The following is a 23,415-nucleotide window of genomic DNA, read 5'->3' on the forward strand; positions in this document are numbered from 1 at the left end:
TGGGCTTTGTTCTCTTTAATTTCTTCTTTCATTTCCTTTAATTGTTTCTTAATTTCCTCTTGTCCCTGTAAAAGTTCCTGAAGCATTTGTTGCAAATCCATCTCTGTATTTTTAGGTTGCATCAGGTCTGTTATCTTTGATTGTGTAGCAGGACTGGAAGTTGCTGATGTCGGGGCAGAGGTAGCAAAGCCAGGCTTTCCAGGAGGTGGTCTTTTAGGAGACATTGTTTATAGAATAAAGAGCTCAGTCAGTGTAGAGAATGGACAGCTAGAGCGGCAGAGCAGCCAGATGAGTCCAGGAGGCAGAGGATCCAAGCAGGAGAGAATTTCTCTAATCAGCCTGGCAATAGAGTAAAGTTTTTCACCCCAGAGAGTTCAAAGAGTAGCAATCCACAAGAGATTCATCTGGGTAGCACGGAGACAAAGACCGGAAGCCTGAATTTTTAAAGGTGGAGTCAGGTTTCACAGTTCATAAAGACAACGGAAGTGTGCCATCTTGCCCTGCCATCTTCGGGTTTAGAGGCATAACAAAGTTTTCAAAGTTCCCAAAGTCCTCAGATCATCAGTATATTATGGAGTTAAGTTCAATGAAAGTCACTTTAAGCAAGGGTGTGGCATCATTGGTTGGCTCTCCCCCCTCCTCCTTCCCCTGGGGCTGAGAGCAAAATTGTTCCAAGCCGCCTGTCCGAGGGGGGGGGGGAAATCCCCCTCCCTCCAGCCGCGCCTCCCAAGTTAGCCGAAAGAGAAAGTTTTAAACTGCTGAAAAGTTCTTCAATTCAACAAAGGGAGTGAAGGGGGGTATGCGCCTCACCGCACCGCCGCTGCTTCCTTCTGCTTGTTCATTCTCCGTGCAGCCTGTCAGCGAAGACGCCTTACGCGCCCTCCGATCTGCTCCCCGGTGCCTTGAGCGCGCAGGGGACCTCCCGCCGGCCGCCGCCGATGCAGTGATCCCCCGCGATGCCGCCCCTCCGGCAGGACGCCTCTTCGGGGCGTCCTGTGCCCCCCAAGGAGTGGGGAAGCCCACCGGGGAGCCGGAGCGAGCAAGCGAGTTGCCCGTCGCCGTCAGCCGCCGGAACCGGAAGATCAATCAAACATCTTGAAATCGCAAGATGGGTTTTTTTTTTTTTACCAGGGGCTTCCCTGAATACAATATCGAGGAATGCAACAAAGCTAGAAAGGTAAGAGGCGCGCCCGGCGGCCCAACACCGCCCACTTTGCCCCAATGGTAAAGGCAGGCTGCCTGGTTCCTTTCCCCATCGTCCCTTTAACAAGGGGCGACAGGTGGTGGTGGGGAGAAGCGAGGCATGCCTCCTACCTTTCCAGCTCCATTCCGTTCCTCGCCCTTTCGCCGTTTGAATCCCCTTGTAAAAAAAGCCTCATGAGTTCAACTCGCGAGATTTTTTTTACAAGGGGATTCAATGGGCGAAAGGGCGAGGAACGCGACGAAGCTGGAAAGATAAGAGGTGTACCTCACAGCCCAACACCCCCACCTCGCCCCAATGGTAAAGGCAGCCTGGCTGGTTGCCTTCCCCGCCATCCCTTTAACGAGGGGTGGCAGGTGGGGGGGAAAAGCGAGGCATGCCTCTTAACTTTCCAGCTCCGTTCCGTTCCTCGCCCTTTCGCCGATTGAATCCCCTTGTAAAAAAAACCTCATGAGTTCAACTCGCAAGATTTTTTTTACAAGGGGATTCAATGAGCAAAAGGGCGAAGAACGCGACGGAGCTGTCAGTCTCTGGTAGCGCTAGGACACGCGTAGCCCGAGCATGTAAAGATGAAGTGAGGAATGCTAAGGCTCACAATGAAGAAAGGCTTGCCACAAAAGTAAAATATAACAAAAAAAGCTTCTTCCAACATGTTAAAAACAAGAAAAGAGTTAAGGAAACAATTGGTCCATTGCTGGGAGAAAGTGGCAAGAAGGTGACAAGCAACAGGGAGAAAGCAGAACTATTTAACTCATGTTTTGCATCTGTCTTTATACAAAGGGATAAAACAGTCCAACCTATCAAAAACAGCACCACAAAAATCAGATTAGGAACACAAGTTGAAATAGGGAAGAAAATGGTAAGTGAGCACCTGCCTACCCTAGATGAGTTCAAATCACAAGAACCGAATGGATTACACCCCAGGGTTCTGAAGGAACTGGCAGACAAGATCTCAGAACCACTGAACTATATCTTTCAGAGATCTTGGAGCCGGGGAACTACCAGAGGACTAGAAAAGAGCTGATGTGGTTCCCATGTTTAAAAAGGGGGAAAAAACAGATCCAGGAAACTACAGACCTATCAGCCTGACCTCAATACCAGGAAAGATTCTGGAAAAGATAATCAAGCAATGAATTAGTGGACACCTAGAAGCAAACAAAGTGATAGCCAAAAGTCAACATGGGTTTGTCAAAAACAGATCATGCCAGACTAATCTTACATGGGTTTGTCAAAAACAGATCATGCCAGACTAATCTTTAACAACGTGACAAAATTAGTGGACCACAGGAATGCCATCAATATAGTTTACTTGGACTTCAGTAAGGCATTTGATAAGGTAGACCATAACCTACTACTAGATAAAGTAGAAGAATATGGGTTGGACAGCATCACCACCAGATGGATTCGTAACTGGCTGACCAACCGCACTCAACGTGTAGTCCTCAATGGAACTGCATCTACATGGAGGGAGGTATGCAGTGGAGTACCCCAAGGCTCTGTTTTGGGCCCAGTACTCTTCAACATCTTCATCAATGATTTGGATGAGGGAATAAATGGGGAGCTCATCAAATTTGCAGAGGACACCAAGCTGGCAGGAATAGCCAACACTCCAGAAGATAGGCTAAAGATACAGAAGGATCTTGACAAACTTGAACATTGGGCACTATCTAATAAAATAAAATTCAATGGTGAAAAGAGTAAGGTTCTACATTTAGGCAACAAAAACGAAATGCACAGATACAGGTGGTACCTTGCTCAACAGTAGTAAATGTGAAAGGGATCTTGGAGTCCTAGTGGACAACCATTTAAATATGAGCCAGCAGTGTGCAGCAGCTGCCAAAAAAGCCAACACAGTTCTAGGCTGCATCAACAGAGGGGTAGAATCAAGATCACGTGAAGTGTTAATACCACTTTATAATGCCTTGGTAAGGCCACACTTGGAATACTGCATTCAGTTTTGGTCACCACAATGTAGAAAAGATGTGGAGACTCTAGAAAGAGTGCAGAGAAGAGCAAAAAGATGATTAGGGGACTGGAGACTAAAACATATGAAGAACGGTTGCAGGAACTGGGTATGTCTAGTTTAATAGAAAGAAGGACTAGGGGAGACATGATAGCAGTATTCCAATATTTCAGGGGTTGCCACAAAGAAGAGGGACTCAAACTATTTTCCAAGTCACCTTAGGGTAGAACAAGAAGCAATGGGTGGAAAGTAATCAAGGAGAGAAGCAACTTAGAACTGAGGAGAAACTTCCTGATAATTAGAACAATAAATCAGTGGAACAGCTTGCCTCCAGAAGTTGTGAATGCCCCAACACTGGAAGTCTTTAAGAAGATGTTGGATAGCCATTTGTCTGAAACGGTATAGGGTTTCCTGCCTAGGCAGGGGGTTGGACTAGAAGATCTCCAAGGTCCCTTCCAACTCTGCTATTGTATTGTATTGAAAGCCTTTTCAAGGTCACACTAGGCTTTTTTTCTTTGAATTTCTATTTATTCTTTCAAGGCAAGACTCCACATATTGAGAGTATGACAGAAGAGCACCTGTATAAACAACCTCCATGCTCATCACACTATCCTTCCTTAGCCAAACAATGTGTCCTTGAAAGGAACAGCTTTTCTCCAAACACTCAAATGAAAATAAAAACAATGTTCCAACACCTCTAGATGGCAGTGTTATTTTCCCCACTTTCCCTGTTACTTTCAATCATAAAAAGTAAAAAAAGTTCAAAAGAGAAAAGGTACAATAAAACCTTAAAGAAAAAAATGTCTTAAAGAATAAAACTTAATTATGTCAATATATCCAGAAATAAAAGGAAGAAAAAAAACCAGTCTGGTTTAAAAGGTAAACTGCATTTGTAAAGTCCAGTTAAATTCCAATAATAAAAAGGGGGAAAAAACCTGAGTTTGACTTTGGCTTAAATTCGCCGCTTATTCTCCTCAGTCTTCACTTTTAATTTAAATTTTCCTTATTTAGGGTGTTCTCTCAAATAAAAAAAATTCTCACCAAGACGACACTCTCCTGCCCTTGCATTCCGGAGCTGTCAACAGTTTCAGAAGTCATTAATGGCTGCCTCGCAGTTGCTGGTAAAAGGGGCTTTTCCCGGATCACCAGAGACTTTGCGATGTTTCTGGGATCAACAGGATGCTCCCCTCCCCGTCACCGTCTCTAAGGGATGGTTTAGGTCCGGATGGACCGTCCAGCAACCTGGATATCAGCGGCGATCTTGGAGCTCCAAGATTGCCCGACCGTTTCACTGCGATGTCAGCTTCACCCCCCACCCCTGGAAGAGCAATTTTCATCATGATTGCTAGATGCAACACAAAGATTCCAACAACTCTGACCAAAAATACTAAGTGATTAGAACTGGTATCCTGAACCCATTCACTGATATAACTTCAAAGAGTTATATTTGAAACCAAGGCAGACTCCCCTCCAAAAAAAGTGGGGCAAAAGACATGAAGCTCATCCAGAAAGCTGCTTTGCTAAGCAGGTTTTGTCTCAGCTGGTAAGGAAATAGTAAGTTTAAACTGCACTGTCCTCACAGTATGCTCTGTGCTATGTGATTGTCCACAGAGGTCCAATCACCAACATCAATAAAAATCATTATAACAAACATATATTGGGATAGAACTTGTACACTCCAGGTATTCTAACAATTATTTTTTCCTAATATTTGCCACCGGATGATCAACCTACTCACCTTCATAACAGCAATATTCGTATTTTGGTAAGAAATAAAATAATATTCAGAAATTGAAACAAAAACTGCAGTGAATAGTAGTCCTCTGAAACATTTTCACATATATATTTCCATAAAGAGGTCATCCAGTTTATGGCAGATTAGAATTAGAAACCAGAATTCTAACCTCAAATGACTAGGAACCTCTAAGTGACAGCAATAGAAGAACACACATACAAAAGTAAAAATGTTAATTTTATAAATGTGAATTTTAATCTTAATTATATTCAAAAAGTTGACATTTATTGCAACTCAATCAAGAACCACTTGGGATTAAATTCCACTAAATTTAGAAGATGTGGTTAAATTTAGAAGATATATATATATCATATATATATATATATATATATATATATATATATATATATATATATATATATATATATATATATATATATATATATATATATATATATATATATATATATGTATATAGAATCGGGGTAAACTACAAATATGTATCACATTATATATTAAATTATATCAATTGAGTAAGTTGTCAAAATACTTTGGGAATTAAGAGGTAAAAAACTTCAAAATATGCAAAACACATATAACTAGAAATGTCTAACAAAATCAGTCAAATTTGGTCAAACTATAATTATTACACATTTTTAAAAAACATTCAAAGATCATTATATTTACTCTTCCAGGTTTAATAAATAATCCAAAGGAGAAAATAAAACAGATTGATTTTGTTCATTTAAGTTGCTTTGACAATTACATTTAATTTTTTCCAGCTAAACTTCAAAAAGTAATTTGACAAATTTTAAATTACAATTTTAGTTCTAATATAGTTTGAATATATTGTTACACATTTGTATTATTTCTTATCACAAGGTATGTTGAGTATTCACTGATATTTGCACTATCATTCTATTGTTATTAATATATTCTCTAGTTTTTTTATATTCTCCTGAGAAATAGATTTTTGCCACAATGTAAAAGAAAATAATTAAATTTTCTCTTTACCCACCATGCTTTTTTCATTAGACATAGACATTATTTCTGATTGGCAAGTCAGGATCAGTCAATGAGGTTTAGCAAGCCAAACATACCATGTTAACAAAAAAGAAAGAGCCACCAAATTAAAGCAACTTTCACCAACAAAAACAGAAGCAAAGTGAGACAACAGAAATAATAGATATTGACAGAAGGCCTCAAAGCTTACTAGGTTAGCTAGCAATTCTGACCCAACCCCTGGCTTATTGACAATTCAACAGCCAGAGCCTTCATGCGAAGCAGTGGGTCTACTCTTTATGTAACTCTCAGGTACTGCAGCCACAGCCACAGCCTACATAGCAATGGAGCCTTCACGGAAGGTTGTTTTCCCAATCAAAGCATTGAGAAGGATGGGCTGTCCACTCCTGCATTTGGATTGTGCTGTCCGGATGATATCATCCATTTGGTCCTCATTCTTGCGTGTGAGCAAAAAACCTTTCCCTCCTAAACCTTCCACCACCACATGGTAATCTGCAAAGAAAAAAATCATCACTCATCAACATGGGAAAAATCATGCTTTATGCAAATCCTACAGGGAACCTTCTGTCTAAAAATTTAGATTGGGAACCAAGTTGGCAACCACCCCCTCCTCAACAAACTTTGCTACTGCAGGTCAGCTTTAAGTATCTATCCACAATAACGTCATAACATCTAACTTTTATTAGAAGTTGTAAGCATTGCATAAAGAAAGGGATGGAGAAAGGAATTGTGCATGGTGATACAATACATGATATACGGGAGGGTGAGGAAGCTGGATGCAGGTAGTCCTCACTTATTGGATGCCTTGAGTGATCATTCAAAGTTTTGATGATATAGAACATAGCTTTGAAACCAATCCTCATATTTACAATCCATTGCAGTTGCTTGTGTTTATGTGATTACCATTTATGTGCTTTGCAACTGGTACACATTTACAACTGTTATGATTGCCATTCGCTTGCATCCCAACCAGCTTGCAACAAGCAGAGCTAACAGACCACGGAAGCAAAATTGTAAGTTATGGTCACATGTTTTTGCTTAATAACCCAATGGAAAGTGACATCATAAGCCCATTATGGTCATGTAAGCTTCTACTTAGTGACTGCAACATTTAGCAACAGAATTCCTGTTCCCAATTTTGGTCGCTAAGCAAGGATTAACTGCATCAGATTCAGTTTTTACTGAGTAAACAAGCTTTATAAGTATTATTTATAAATTATAAATAATAAATTTATAATTTATAAATAATACAAATTATTTATCTGTAAATACTCTAAATAAGGATGTACATACTCTCTATATTATAGGATGGAAAGCAGAAGCTTACCTTTGTGGGTGCTTAGAGACTTTTATCAACTTGGACAAAATACATGGTATACATGAAACCAGCCTGGGAATTTGAGATCCTGATATTCATTCTAGTTTTGATCCAACAGATGTACTTAGCAGGGATCAGTTCCATTTGAAATCAGATCAGAAATCTGTTATAGAAGCAGGATTTGTTTCAAGCCAAGAGGCTGAACTAAATAGCAATAGCACTTAGACTTATATACCGCTTTACAGTGCTGTACAGCCCTCTCTAAGCGGTTTACAGAGTCAGCATATTGCCCCCAACAATTTGGGTCCTCGTTTTACCCACCTCAGAAGGATGGAAGGATGAGTCACCCTTGAGCCTGGTGGGATTTGAACTGCCAAATTGCAGTCAACCAGCAGCTGGCAGTCAGCAGAAGTAGCCTGCAGTACTGAACTGTACCACTGCTCCACCATGGCTCTTTTGCTATTCTTTTGTTGGTCCTTCCTGAGAGCCCAGGCTCTTTTGCCTTCACACTACCTGTATTTCTAGGTGGTATAAGGCACATGAGATTATGCAGGGTATTAACTCACCTAAGTAATCCAAAGCGCAAGCTACATTGCTACCCAACAAGGGCACTTGCTCCCTGGAAATTTGCGTCCAGCAGGCATCATTCCCCACAAGGGCAATAATGGGTATCTAAAAGAGTGGAATAACTATGTTAAACTGAAAAAGTGATTAAGGGAGGAAGCTATTATTATGTAACCTAATCCCACACATGCGCAAATGGAGCGCTGCACTCTCAGCATCTTGCGTGGCCCAGTTTCCAATGGGCCATGGACCAGTAGCCAGCCGTGAACCAGGAGTTGGGGACCTCTGCTCTATTCTACTCTACAATTGATTTTATTTTAACTGTCCCCAATTCTGAAAAACTCTTGGGAGCTTACAACAAAATACCAAAGAAAATAATAAAATTAAACTCAAAACCCAAAGAAAGTGCTGTCTGCCAATCAGCAAAAGATAAGGTGTACTGGAATTATTCAGATTTGACTTGTTGGCAGAAAGTAAATAAGGTGGGAGCCTCGCATACTTCTGGAAGGAGAGTGCTCTACAAAGTGGAGAAATGTCTACTGTTTTATTCACATCCCTATACCTCTTGAGAAGGGGAGACTTTCATCAGGTCCTCCCGAGATGACCAGACCAGAAAGGAGGATTCAATTCCAGAAAGGCATTCCTTGATGTATCCTAGTGTTGTTTCTATATATGATTTTAAAGATAATGACTTCTGTGTTTTTGGTCTTTTGGTTTACTCAGGATGTTTTGGAGGATTTTACTTGATTTGTATGCTATGCTGATGGCATGTGAATAATAATGTAGTCTGTTGACTCAGCAGCCCAGAAGAAAAAACAGGAATCATCTATGACCGTGATGGCGAACCTATGGCATGCGTGCCGGAAGTGGCATGCAGAGCCATTTCTCCTGGCACGCGGAGCCATCTCCAGTTCCTCTTCCGGGTTTGGGCGCAGCAGCCAGCTGGTCTTGACAGGCATTGGCGTGCCAGAAAGCAGAAGTGGAGCTGCCCGGTGCGCATGCGCACGCTAGGAAAATGATCTTTTTGTTTCCAGGGTGCACACGCGTGTCGGCCATTTGGTGATCTGGTTCCTAGCATGCATGCACACAAAAAACCAGCAACAGGAAGAGCAACGGCCGTGCGTGCCCAAAGACACAGAGCGGGGTTCCTGGCCATCGCTTCTTAGTAGAGCTATGGTCGGGGCTTCCCTCCCTCCCCCGCGTGAGTGGGCTTCTTGCATAGAAGCAACCGGGAAGCCACCGGCTGGAAGCAGCAGCACAACAGTCACCGTTACCAGGGGCGAAGGGGTGGCGGTGGCGAGAACGGGCGACCGCCGCCCCTTTGTCTCTTCCCCAACAGCGGCTGTTGCGCTTCCGCTTCCAGTTGTAGGAGCTGCTGGCGGGGAGGCGAGCTACCTGCATAAAGACGACGCCGAGGGTCTGGCAGAATATATCCGGGCTGGAAGCGGCAGTGCTCCAGACCGTGGATCCTCATCAGAGCTGCAGGCTGGAGCTCTGAAGAAGTTTGCTCAGGCGGGGGGGGGGGGGACACGCCTGGGACTGCCCGTCCTTGCCATCGCTACTCCTTTGCTGTTGCGCTGCTTCTTCCAGCCGGGATATATTCTGCCAGACCCTCGGTGGTGTCTTTATGCGGGTAGCTCTCCTCTCTGCCAGCATCCCGGTTGGAAGCAGAAGCGCAACAGCCGCTGTTGGGGAGAGGATGGAGGGGCGGTGGTCGCCCGTTCTCTCCACCGCCACCCCTTCGCCCCTGGTAACAGCGATTGTTGTGCTGCTGCTTCCAGCTGGGACACTGGATGAGCTGCTTGCAGGAAGGCGAGCTACCCGCATAATGTCTCCGCCGAGGATCTGGCAGAATATATCCTGGCTGGAAGCGGCAGTGCTCCAGACCGCGGATCGTCATCAGAGCTGCAGGCTGGAGCTCTGAAGAAGTCTGCTCAGGTGGGGGGGGGGGGAAACACTTGCCCATCCTTGCCTCCGTCGCCCCCTCACCTCCAGCGGCTGTCACAGTGCTGCTTCTGGCTGGGATGCTGGAGCAGTCAGAAGAAGGAGAAGCTGCCGTGGGGGAGGTGGGCGGGGCAGACACCGATTGCAAATGCTTCTCCCCCAGTGCAGTCCGAGAGACAGCAAAGAGCCTCGGGAGGGTGGGGGAGGCTGTTTTCACCCTCCCCAAGCTCCTTGAAAGCTTCTCGAGCCTGGGGAGGGTGAAAAACGGGTGTATCGCTTGCCAAAAGGGAGGGGTCCGTCCTTGCCATCGCTACTCCTTTGCTGTTGCGCTGCTTCTTCCAGCCGGGATATATTCTGCCAGACCCTCGGTGGTGTCTTTACGCGGGTAGCTCTCCTCTCTGCCAGCATCCCGGCTGGAAGCAGAAGCGCAACAGCTGCTGTTGGGGAGAGGATGGAGGGGCGGTGGTCGCCCGTTCTCTCCACCGCCACCCCTTCGCCTCTGGTAACAGCGATTGTTGTGCTGCTGCTTCCAGCTGGGACACTGGATGAGCTGCTGGCAGGAAGGCGAGCTACCCGCATAATGTCGCCGCCGAGGATCTGGCAGAATATATCCCGGCTGGAAGTAGCAGCGCTCTGGACTGTAGATCTTCATTAGAGCCGCTGGCTAGAGCCGTGCAGCAGCCCGCTCGTGTGGGGAGGGAGGGAAACCCTTGCCCATCCTTGCCTCCGTCGCCCCCTCACCCCCAGCGGCTGTCACAGTGCTGCTTCTGGCTGGGATGCTGGAGCAGCCAGAAGAAGGAGAAGCTGCCGTGGGGGAGGTGGGCGGGGCAGACACCGATTGCAAATGCTTCTCCCCCAGTGCAGTCCGAGAGACAGCAAAGAGCCTCGGGAGGGTGGGGGAGGCTGTTTTCACCCTCCCCAAGCTCCTTGAAAGCTTCTCGAGCCTGGGGAGGGTGAAAAACGGGTCTATCGCTTGCCAAAAGGGAGGGGTCACACGCATGCGCAGGGCGTGTTTGCGCGCATGCGCAACGGGGGGTGTCGCGCGCATAGCATTATGGGTATGGCACGCCTGCCTACGACCCCCCCTGCGCACCCCCCGCTTTTGGCACGGGAGCCCAAAAAGGTTCGCCATCGCTGATCTATGACATACAGTATAACAACTGCAACAGCCACTATATAGGACAAACAGCCAGAAAACTAGCAGAACGTATCCATGAAATCATACATCAATCAGAAGACATGATGTAAGTTCTTTAATTTCTCAATTAAAGACTTAATTGTTAGACTTAACCATAGTTTAAAGTGGGAAATCATGACCATCTTAGATCAAGTCTAAAAATGCTAAAGAATTCCTGGAAGCCAGGCACTCTGATTAATCAGTCATCAATAGACACATAGACATAAACAACATCTACAGAATGTGTGAAAGAGACAATCAGCAGCCAAAAAAGAAACAAAAAGACCAAAACACTACCAGCAATCAACAATCAGATGAGCATAGATTAACACCAAGATTAACACCAGACAAACAATCAAGTACACAATACACCGATCAAGTTACTGCCAAACAAGCTAACAATAAAAACCCAACCAAAGAACCAAGAGCACTCCCACCAATACTGACAGGGAAAGCCACTTAGAATATAAATTGAGAGCAAACCCCATTTCCTACTAGCATTGATGATGTTACCTAATTTGGGTAATGAAATGTTGGCAAGAAAACAACCAGGCTCAGAGAGCACCAAGAACTCCTCATCCAACCCTGAGCTACAAATAGCAGTAGCATTTAGACTTATATACCGCTTCACAGTGCTTTACATTCCTCGCTAAGCAGTTTACACAATCTCTAAGCATATTGTCTGCAACAATCTGGGGTCTAATTTTACCGACCTCAGAAAGATGGAAAGCTGAGTCAACCTTGAGCCTGGTGAAATATGAACTGCCAAATTGCAGGCAACCAGCAGGCAGAAGAAGTAGTCTACAGTACTGCATTCTAACCACTGCACCTCCTTTATCTCTTCCAGCTGGTAGGATTTGGTGTGAGCTTTTTTCACCCCATCCATTATTTCAGTTTTCAGACATGGTTCCAGAGTTCCATGGCATCTCCAAGGTGGTCATGTACAATCATGTGTCATATACCATACTTCATCCTTAACGAGTCAATGACTTCCCCAGCTGAATCATATATGTGAAATAACGAGCCCTGTTATTTCCTACATGGGAGCTATCATGCTTCAAATGACCAGAACAAGCCCTTTGTAAAACAATGCCTCCAGTTCATAACATGGCAAAATTTCCAGCATTCTAGACCACTTTTCAATTCTAGGCATCTTACTTCACTTCCCTGAGCTTACTAGAAAATCAAAAAGCCACCTGAGATTTGCAAAGAGGAAGAGGCCTCATAAAAACAAATTCATTCAGTACTCTACCTGTCTTTGTGCTCCACAGCTCAACCAGGATAAGACAGAATTGATCAAATTGTCAAAGAATCCCCTAAGCATCATTTGGAAGCCATCTTGATCCACTAAAAACATTTCTAATCACTTCTGCAATGCTGCAGAGATCCAGCATGTTTGTGATCTGTACCTTAATGTGGAAGTGATCTGACCCTGGCAAGAACTGATACTAATGTTCTCCAAACCCAGACCACATCTTATCTGTATCCAAAGTAAAGACCAGAGGGAAAAGCTTCCTAGCAGATGCCTTATTGAGACTACCACAATATAATAGCAAGTAGAAAGAGGCAGTAAATTCCATCATCCCCTCTATCCAGATAGCAGCCCCAGCCTTTACAAGAACCCAACAAATTCATGGCTCATGACTGAAGACTTGAAGAGTGCCTTGAAAAACCACCCAAGTGGGCAATGAATGGTTTGATTTGCACAAGAGAAAAATCACCATAGGACATGAATTAGAGTGGGTGGAGGCCCATCTATATGTCCCATTAACTCAGAGAATAATGATCCTAACAACAAAGCTGTGACTCAAAACGGTGGGACACTTTGGGTTTGTAAAAAAAGCTGCATCTAACCAAATGTCAATTTTGGTGACCCAGCATGAAAAAAGACATAGAGAAATACATGGCAAGTTGCCCTGGATGTGCTGCAGCCAAAAATAACCTAGGAAAACTCCTAGGCTTGCTGCAACCTGTGGCGGACCCCTCATCCCCATGGAAAAGATTTCCATGGATTTCAACGTCGAACTGCCTGAGAGCTCTGGCAACACAAGGATCTGGGTTTTGATGGATCTCTTCTCCAAACACACCCATTTCATAGCATGCCCAAAAATCTCCTCAGCCCTAACTCTAGCCATACTTTCTGTGCAGCATGTTTACAGGCTGCATGGGGCACTGGAGGGCCAGATAATTTCAAGGGGTCTAGTTCACTTCCAAGTTCTGGCAAGTATTTTTAAAGTTGTTGGGGATCTTCTCATCAAACCCCAGACAAACGGTGTGTGAGAGAGAACTAATGGGGTCCTCGTTGGTATATTAATTATCAACAGAATGACTGGGCAAACCTTCTGCAATTCACTGAGGTTGCTATAACAATGCGGTTCATAGTAGCACGGGGTTCACCCCTCTAAATAGCCACTGGCCAGGAATTCGCTCTCATATTAGAACTTCCTGAACAATCCCACCACCACGCCTTGCTAGCTGAGTGGATGAAAACCCTTCAGAACACCTGGCCAGTGGTGCATAAAACATTGGCACATGCCAGGGAGGAATATAAGAAGTATGCAGACAAAAAGAGATCCCCAGAAAAGGCATTCAAAGTGGGGGATAAGGTCTACCAAGTTCTTACAATCTCAGCAGCCTTCCAAAAAATTGGGCCCTAAATATGTCGGCCCTTTCCTCATTACCCGCTTCATCAATTCAGGGACTGTAGAATTAAAACTATCTAAAAATCTCTGGTGGCTCCACCCAGTTTTCCATTGTAATTTACTAAAACCTGCTGTCAACTCTCCTCTGCACCAAACAGCAAATCCCCTCCTCCACCCATTTTGATTGGGGGAGAACACTTTGAAGTTAAAGAAATCCTGGATTCCCATATGCATAGGGAAAACCTCCAATATTTAATCCTTCTAACTTTCTGCCCAGGTTTAGCCACATTCCAGGAGGGGCAGAATGTCAGACCTGCCATCCCGTTGCACCGACCCTACTTATTGGATACTTATCAATGTCCATGGGGGGCTGGGACCCAAAGGGGAATGTTAACTATGTTTTGGGCATGAAACGCCAGATTCAGCTTGCTACACTGCAACCACTTGACTTTAGTAGAGTATACTTTCACTAGTCATGAGTCAGAGTGTCTTTTTTTTCTAAACGATCAAGTTGGGACAGTTGACACACCATGAAATCACCTACCAGCTTTGCATGGAAAGACTCTGCAAATGACCAGAAACAGCATGAAATCATCCACCCAACTTTGGGGGGGGGGGGGGCGGACACTCTGCACATGATCAGAAACACCATGAAAGCACTCTGCACATGACCAAAAACAACTGTCAGCTGTCAGACCTGCCTCAGCTTGAACCTCTAAGTAAGAACAATCCTTAACTCCATTTATTGAGAAAGATTTGGTCTACTAGAAGTCAATTGAATTATAGTAATGCATAGCCAGAATTGAGCCTTGCCTGCCAAAATCTCCAAGTCTAACTTTTCCCTCCCTTAGTTGCCTCTCATTAACTGGGTCCCCGATGTCGAATCAAATTCAAACAAGATGTTTTCAGAATGGTCACTTCAAGAGTAGGTTTAGTATGCAGCTGCATTCTGTTCCCAGCCGGTTGTCCTTGAAGCCCATCTCAGAGAGATATGGTAAAGTTTTGTTTCCCTCAAAGCATCCCAACTCCTATCTAGCCCTTTTGAGTTCATGGCAGCTGATACTGAATGGTTGCAAACTGCAAGCGTGAGGTGGTAGCTGACAAACACCATGAAATCATCTACCCAGCTTTGGAGAAAAAGCACTCGGCATATAACCAGAAACGGCATGAAAACATGCTGCACATTATCAGAAACACCATGAAATCATCCCCCCTGGCTATGTACCCTCAAATATTAAGCAGCGTTGCTTTTTTAAAAAAACTTGCAGAGCGGTGGCATGGACTTCCCATTTTGACATCCCACCCCCACTGTTGCCTCCATACCATTGCCTCCCATACTACTCTCCACTTCACAAAATGGGAAGCCCTGGTTACCACCACAGCCAAACTGCTCAATTAGTGTTTGGGCTGGAGCCAACCTATTGCTACTGACAAGCGCATTTGCTTCCCTTATTGGCGCGCTGTCCTGCCAATCATTGTCCCCCTGACAGCCTGCTCACTTGCCACTCACCCAGCTCTCCATCCAGCACCCACAGCAAGTTGTCCCCACAGCTAATTTCCAGTGTTGAGTTGTCATGCAATGAGACGACAACAGGAAGTTGGCAGAGGGGACTTGGCGGTGGGGAGAAGGCTTCCCACAGCTGAACGCGCCAAGCTAGCGGTGTCAAGTCATCCTAGAAACTGGGCAAGCTGATAGTTACCCTGTGTCGCACAAAAGTATCAAATTCCATGATGCTGAATCCAAGAGAGCCATCTCCATATAAGATCCAAACCTGTTAACAATTAAAAAGATGGCAGACTTAGCACTAGAGAAAGATGCTGCAAAACAGATTTAGCCTCTAATTTGCTTTTCCATGACTTAGCTTCCACATTTAAGCTTCCCTCTACAATATACTAACCTCTGATTCTGGCCTGCAGAGCTTGGCTCCTAAGGCAAATCCACCCCCAACTCCCAAAGTTCCAAAAGCCCCTGCAATGAGATGAAACAAAGAAATCATGATTAAAGAAACTCCACAGGTTGTGTGTACTTACGTATTCCCAAATAGTAATTCCTTGGCTTTCTAAAAAGAAGTGCATTTCATCTGTTTATGATTGTTTACTACAAACAGTATCTGTTTTTCAGCTTTGTTAATATCTGTCATGATTGGTATGTTACACAGAACACAGAAAAGAAGGATACATATAGATTAAAACAAATCAACAAACTAATTCATGCCTCTATAAAGGACAAGATGCATACTGGAGTTTATTCATTGTACTAAAAGCCTAGCCTGTTTTACCCACAGTTTAGTCAAGCCATACATTAATTACTAATTAAGGAAATATACTTCCTGAACTGATGATGAAAGATATGGAGAATAATAATAGAATTGTAGAATTGTTTAAGATTGTTGAATAAAGTTTATTGTTATACTACTTACATTATTCAGACTAAAAATAATTTGAGGACTGATTATGTATTGACACTCTAGTGTAATGTTTCTGCTCTCTTTTGTGTGGTCTATTTCTTTGATCCATGTGATAATGCAGCAAAGACGAAGAGCTCAAACTTCATCTGATACTATCTGGGGGATAAACACTGCTGTGGGTTGGGAGGTTTTACTGAGTGAGAATTGGATGCACATTTGCAAACCAAAAAATATATTTCAGGATAGTTTCTAGATGGAGCATTTCTCCAGTTTCAAAGGCAGTTGAGTACAAAGTGGAAGGCTGTGTTATGAAGTATCAATCCATTCTACAACCATGAAAAACCATTAAGTCTAGACTATTGCTTTAGCTCATACCTGGATCCAGCCAAGATAGTGGTCCTCTTGGCTTTATAATATAGGCAGCACTTGCTACAAAATCACCTCCATCTGCAACTAGTAGACTGTCTTCGGGAAGCAAGTAATCTACATGATGCAAGAGCTTCAGTGGGTTAAGATGCTGTTCTGTTGGTTCTTCTGCATTCTCTCTGAAGATCACAAATTGATTTGAGACATACAAGTAGATAGCAATACTTTCTATATAGCAAAGTATTTAAGGGTAGAGCAATAAGTATCTGCAAGCCTTGCACTACATATGGACACATACAAAGAGTACCATTTATTATTACCTGTTTGTTTTCTCCTTCTTCTGATCAGCCTCCTTCAGGCTCATTACCCAATCCTGAGGACATGAATAGCCTTTCAGCTTTTGGTTTAAGCATACAATGAACAATGCAGCATCCCCTGTGTAAAACATAATTGAAGGTTGTATGAACCCTCTTCCAATGATCACTGACGGCCGTGACCAGGGGGGGGGGCTTTTACCAGGTTCGCCTGGTACATCAGTTGCGCCCCTTCCTGGATCAGGATGCTCTGTGCACAGTCACTCATGCCCTCGTCCTTTCTCGCCTGGACTACTGCAACGCTCTCTACATGGGGCTGCCCTTGAAGAGCACAAGGAGGCTTCAGCTGGTCCAGAATGCGGCCGCGCGGGTTATCATGGGGGTACCTAGGTGCTCCCATGTTACACCCCTTTTAGGCGGCCTGCACTGGTTGCCGGTTGTTTTCCAGGTGCGATTCAAGGTATTAATTATGACCTTTAAAGCGCTCCATGGCTTAGACCCAGGGTACCTGCAAGACCACCTACTGCCACCAGTAGCCTCCCACCGTCCAGTACGATCCCACAGAGTTGGCCTCCTTAGGGTGCCGTCGGCCAGACAGTGTCGGCTGGTGACCCCCAGGGGGAGAGCTTTCTCTGTGGGAGCGCCTTCCCTCTGGAATGAGCTGCCCCTGGAGCTTCGCATAATCCCTGACCTCCGGTCCTTCCGACACGCCCTAAAAAGTTGGCTTTTCCAGCAAGCCGACCTGGCCTGTTAATTTTAACTCATTTTTAAATGGATTGTTATAAATTTGGTTTTGTTTTTTTTGGATATGTATTTAATTTCTTTTTAACTTTTGGGATGTGTGTTTTTTAATGTTGTACACTGCCCTGAATCCTTTGGGAGAAGGGCGGCATATAAATCCAATAAAACAAACAAACCAACAAACTACTATTAACAATGTATGCATTAAGCATCATTTTTTTATTGGTCTCTTTTCCCACCATACCAAATCCCTAAGAAATGTTGCTCATATCTCTCTTATTGTTGCCTTGAACAAGCTCCTCACCTTTTATGGCTATATTTGGTGTCCAGTAAAAGTCTGCATTTTTAAACAGTTGCTCCTGATTCCTGTTAACAGCAATGATTTTGCTGTGCTTACTCAAGATGCGTCCATATGACAGGCGAAAATCACAGACAGTGCCTGAAAAGGAAAATAGAAGACGTAAACGGAAAACAATTGCTAGACAATCATCATATATACTAACAAAAATATCTGCTAACCTCCCAATTCCCCAAGATTGCCCCAATGTTTTTCTGAAGGTCCTCTTCAGCAAAAGGCCAGTATAAAACTCTCAGCTGAGCTACCTGCCAGAATAACCAGATCTGCCTCCTTGAGAGCCTCACGCCGGTTTTGACGAATGTGCATTGGACTGTTCTTTCCCAGTATGCCACGGGCCATGCCTCCCAGAAAACATGGAATCCCAAGTTCTTCTAAAGCTTCTCTGTAAGAATATGCAGCAGGAGGAAAAGTTGAGATATCTTTGTTATCTCTTCTCACTTCTGTCTATTCATTTGAACACATGCTCATCACCGATCATGTAGTTTCTCTTTCCCATCAATGGATTAATTCTATTGAGCAATGATATTGTGCCTCAGAATCAGTGGTAGCCTAATATCAATATTATAAAAGGAATCTCAGTCTAGGGCAAGCAGCATATCTTACCTAAGCTTATTTGCTGGGATTGGAGGGAGGGTCACTTGACTGCCAAGTAGTATGACTGGCTTCCTAGCCCTGCTGATCAGCTCCACGCACTGCTGCACCTGCACAGAAGTATGTCCAGAAAAAAATGTTCACAGCAAAAGTCAATGCTTTAGAGTAGCAACCTAACCAGTATTAATTATGGGGATGCATTTATGGGGATGCAGTGATGCATAATGGGGGAAATAAAAGTGATAATAATCCAGGACTTTACTGATAATAATGGAAACTATGTTTTCTGCCATAGGTTCATTCCCTTTTATTAGTTTGCAATCTCAAAGAAGACATTAAATGTTAGAATGATAGGAAAGCAGAACATATAAGCAGATAACATTTTCATGACAAGCAAAATAAAACATTAACAATAATGTTTCCAATATCCCTTTTTTGACTTTGATGAGCTTGACTGGAATCTGAAAATATTTGCTTAAAAACGAAGTTTCACCTGTGCCTTTGTGGCTTCTGGCATGTTCACTGGTAGAGGTGAAAAGTCTTGTGCTTCCCAAGCTCCAGCAAACAGGTTTCTCAAATAATTGCACAGAAACCTAGTAGACAACAGAGAATACAGGTACTGAAGCAAAACCACTACCACTGTTATAGTTACATGGTAGAGGATGTGGCCAAAACCATAGACACTGAAGAATCCTGTGGGTTTTTTTAATTGCTCTAATTTGTAGTGCTTACCAACTACCAAAAATGCTCAAGAACTTAATAACAGTAGATAAATTAGTACAACTCTCCTCGATTGATATATGGAACTGGGTCAACAAATTGTTGGATCTCATGAATTAAAAATGCTGGGGGGCAGAGGAAGAGAGGCTCCATCAAAAAATCCTAAAAGCAGAGACTTCCGGTTGTACTTCTGGCACCTTCAGAAGCGAGAACCGTGTGCTCCATAGCCCCATTTTGAGCTCTCATTGGAGGGCTCCATTAGGAGCCATAGCCACCTTGGAGGGGTGGTGAAGTAAAAGGGGACCTTTCAGGTTCAGGAGAGCCACATCTCTCCTCCCTGACTCAGAAAGCCCCCACATCTGAAGACAAGGAGCAGCGGCAGCAACATATTTTTAGTTGCAATCTAACCCCAAGAAATTTAAGGGGAATATATATTTAGAACTATTTGTCAGCAGCAAACAAAGACTGAAAAAATACTGGAGACTTTAAGAGGAGAAAAATCTTTTTTTTAAATAATAAAAAGAAAATTGAACTCTCAAAGGAAAGGGGTGGTATTGAAAAGGCATTTTAAATTGCTGGAATTGGATCTTAAACTCTTTTCTATTAATACATGGCTCTCTACATGGGGCTTCCCTTGGGATGCGCCCGAAGACTGCAGCTAGTCCAGAACGCAGCCGCGCGGGTAGTCATGGGGAGTACTAGGTACTCCCACGTAACACCTCTCCTGCGCGAGCTGCACTGGCTGCCTGTAGTCTTTCGGGTGCGTTTCAAGGTTCTGATTACCATCTTTAAAGCGCTCCATGGCATAGGGCCTAGTTACCTGCGGGATCGCATCCTCCCACACACATCCCTGCGGCCAATTCGCTCTCACAGGGAGGGGCTTCTCCTGGTGCCGTCCACTAGGCAATGCCAACGGGCGACACCGAGGAGTAGGGCCTTCTCTGTGATGGGCCCAACCCTCTGGAATGACCTCCCCCCCGACATTAGAACCACTACTGACCTCCGCTCCTTCCGACAGAAATTGAAGACACACCTGTTCCAACTGGCTGGTCTGGCATAATTTATAACGTCTACCTCCTGGCATACACATTTTTTACTGGTTTTTAGAGGGATTGTCTCTTTTAAATTTAATCTTACATGATATTGGGATTTTAAATTTTGTATATTCTGATTTATTTACTTAGCTGTACAGTTTTGCATATCTTTTATCCTCCTCTCATATACGTATATATGTATCTATTTATTATAATTTTAATTTGTTGTATTTTGATACGGACTGTACACCGCCCCGAGTCCCTTTCGGGAGAGGGGGCGGTCTATAAGCGCTAAGAAATAAATAAATAATAAATAAATGAATATTGCGCACCGATTAGATAATTAAAATATATTTTAATGTGAACATGTGTATTAATAGAATTATATGGATTAGAGGATTGGAAAGAACATGAATAGATGTATTATTTATTTATTTATTATTTACTTATTTATTTGACTTATCAGTCGCCCCCTCAACGCAAAGGGACTCGGGGCGACGTACAATCAAAACAAATATACAGATGTGGCATGGAGGAGGTGACATCAATGCTTAACAAATAAGATTCCAATAAAAAGCCACTAGGTTAAAATAAATAACAATAAATTAAAACAGTTAAAATAATTTAAAACCCCAAAATTTACATTTACCGTAATTAAAATTGCCAGGGAAGTTAGAAAGTTCTAGTTTAAGCCAGGCCGGCTAGTTGGAACAGGTGGGTCTTGAGTTTTGTGCGGAAGGAGCGGAGATCGGTCGTTATCCTGATGTCTGGGGGGAGGTCATTCCAGAGGGCTGGGCCCATCACAGAGAAGGCCCTACTCCTGGGCGCCGCCCTCTGACACTGTCTGGTGGACGGCACCCGGAGGAGTCCCACTCTGTGAGAGCGAATTGGTCGCAGGGATGTATGGGGCAGAATGCGATCCCGCAAATAGCTAGGTCCTGTGCCATGGAGCGCTTTAAAGATGGTAACTAACACCTTGAAGCGCACCCAGTAGACCCCAGGGAGCCAGTGCAGCTCGCGCAGGAGAGGTGTTATATGGGAGAACCTCGTTCTCCCCATAATTGCCCACGTGGCCGCATTCTGGACCAGTTGCAGTCTCCGGGTGCATCTCAAGGGGAGCCCCATGTAGAGAGCATTACAGTAGTCCAGGCGGGACGTCACCAGCGCGTGAGTGACTGTGTGGAGGGCATCCCGGTCCAATAGGGGGCGCAATTGGCGCACCAGGCGAACCTGGTGGAACGCCCCCCTTGCCACGGCTGCCACATGGTCTTCCATAGACAGCCGGGCGTCTAGGAGGATGCCCAAATTGCGCGCCCGCTCCATGGGGGCCAGTTGCTCGCCCCCGATGGCCAGCAATGGAATACACTGGTTGAACCGGGGGGCCGGTAGCCACAGCCACTCCGTCTTGGAGGGGTTGAGTCTGAGTCTGTTGTCTCCCATCCAGACCCGTACGGCTTCCAAACACCGGGACATCACTTCGACGGCCTCGTTGGGGTGGTTTGGGGTGGAAATGTACAGCTGTGTATCATCAGCGTACAGGTGGTATCCCACCCCAAAACCACGGATGATCTCGCCCAGCGGCTTCATATATGTGTTGAACAGGAGAGGCGAGAGGACCGACCCCTGTGGCACCCCACAAGTGAGCGGCCTCAGGGTTGACCTCTGCTCCCCTGCCAACACACATTGCGTCCGGTCGGAGAGGTAGGAGCAGAACCACCGCAACATGGTGCCTCCTACCCCCAACCCCTCCAGCCGGCGCAGTAGGATACCATGGTCGATGGTATCAAAAGCCGCTGAGAGGTCTAATAGGACCAGGAATAGAGGAACAACCCCTATCTCTGGCCCTCCAGAGATCATCCACCAACACGACCAAGGCCGTCTCTGTGCTGTGCCCGGGCCGGAAGCCGGACTGGCGTGGGTCTAGATAATCAGATTCCTCCAGGTGACGTGGGAACTGCTGAGCCACCACGCTCTCTACAACCTTCGTTAAAAAAGGAAGGTTGGAGACAGGACGATAATTTGCTAGCTCCATTGGGTCCAGAGAAGGCTTCTTGAGCAAGGGCCTCACAACCGCCTCTTTCAAGGCGGCTGGCAGGAAACCCTCACTCAATGAAGCGTTCACAAGTCCCAATAGCCAGCCTCGTGTAACCTCCCAGGATGCCAATACAAGCCAGGAGGGACACGGGTCCAATAAACACATGGTGGCTCGCAGTCGCCCACGCAACCTGTCCAAATCCTCGGTGGCAACAGAGTCAAACTCCTCCCAGCATGGTCTCTCAAGACTCGCCTCGGACGTCCCCCCTGGAACACTGAAGGGGTCCCATTCCCTCCGGATTTGAGCGATTTTATCCTGCAGGTATTCCCCAAATTCCTCTGCCCTGCCCTGCAAAGGGGGCTCCCGCTGCCTCTGTGACAAGAGGAAGCGGGTCACCCGAAACAGGGCGGCAGGGCAGTTCTGTGCGGACGCAATAAGAGTGGCACAATATCGACGTTTGGCCACTCTTAATGCCACAAGGTAAGTCCTTAAGTAGGTTCTTACCTGTGTTCGGTCAAATTCGGAGCGAGAGGATCTCCATCTGCTCTCTAGGCGTCTCTTGTGGCGTTTCATCGCCCTTAGCTCCTCGTTAAACCAGGGAGCCAGGGTGGTTCGTTGCCACCAGAGAGGCAGCAAAGGCGCAACTCGGTCTAAGGCCCCGGCAGCCGCACTATTCCATGCAGCCACCAAGTCCTCCATCCGGGAGCAGATCAGGTCCACAGGAAGTGGCCCAAGCTCCGTCTGGAACCTATCCGGTTCCATCAGACGCCTGGGGCAGAACCATCTAGGACAATCTGGTTCCGCCTTCCCGCGGTGGGGGGTAGCGCCAGGGAAATCGAGCCGGAGAAGTGAGTGATCTGACCATGACAGGGGCGTGATGGCTAGATCCCCTACTCCTAGATCACTCGCCACTGGTCGGAGACAAACACAAGATCCAGTGTGTGGCCTCCCTCGTGCGTGGGGCCCTGAATTAATTGAGTCAGATCCATGGCTGCCATGGAAGCCATGAACTCCCGAACTGCCTCGGATGCTTCTCCCATCGACGGCAGGTTGAAATCCCCCATAACTAAGAGTTTGGGGGTCTCAACCGCCATCTGAGTGATCCGCTCGAGGAGTTCGGGCAGGGCCGCTGATGTATAGCGAGGAGCCAAGTATACAATCAGCAGGCCCAGCTGTCTCCCTGGGCCCCATCTCACGCCCAGAGACTCACACCCGGATATCTGCGGCACAGTGAATTCTCTCGGTTCCAGATTCTCCCGTATAATTACCGCTACCCCACCA

General features: G+C 45.2%; 1 protein-coding gene across 3 annotated transcripts in view; it reads right to left on the reverse strand.

Annotated features, from left to right (window-relative positions):
- Nucleotides 1-5,356: 5,356 nt before the first annotated feature.
- Nucleotides 5,357-23,415, reverse strand: part of ILVBL (ilvB acetolactate synthase like) — a 45,326-nt gene continuing 27,267 nt past the window's right edge. For all 3 annotated transcript variants that reach the window (XM_081936907.1, XM_081936905.1, XM_081936906.1), the window contains exons 8-17: nt 18,839-18,938; nt 18,358-18,455; nt 18,000-18,136; nt 17,701-17,835; nt 16,662-16,776; nt 16,351-16,520; nt 15,466-15,536; nt 15,268-15,339; nt 7,807-7,912; nt 5,357-6,414 (exon numbers count right to left, since the gene is read on the reverse strand). In XM_081936907.1, the coding sequence (XP_081793033.1) occupies nt 6,236-6,414; nt 7,807-7,912; nt 15,268-15,339; nt 15,466-15,536; nt 16,351-16,520; nt 16,662-16,776; nt 17,701-17,835; nt 18,000-18,136; nt 18,358-18,455; nt 18,839-18,938 (1,183 nt within the window). In that variant the 3' untranslated portion in view covers nt 5,357-6,235. The remainder of the gene's footprint in view (nt 6,415-7,806; nt 7,913-15,267; nt 15,340-15,465; nt 15,537-16,350; nt 16,521-16,661; nt 16,777-17,700; nt 17,836-17,999; nt 18,137-18,357; nt 18,456-18,838; nt 18,939-23,415) is intronic.

This window comes from Natrix helvetica (assembly GCF_964273705.1).
Source record: "Natrix helvetica genome assembly, chromosome: 1".
In the NCBI taxonomy this organism is placed as follows: domain Eukaryota; kingdom Metazoa; phylum Chordata; class Lepidosauria; order Squamata; family Natricidae; genus Natrix; species Natrix helvetica.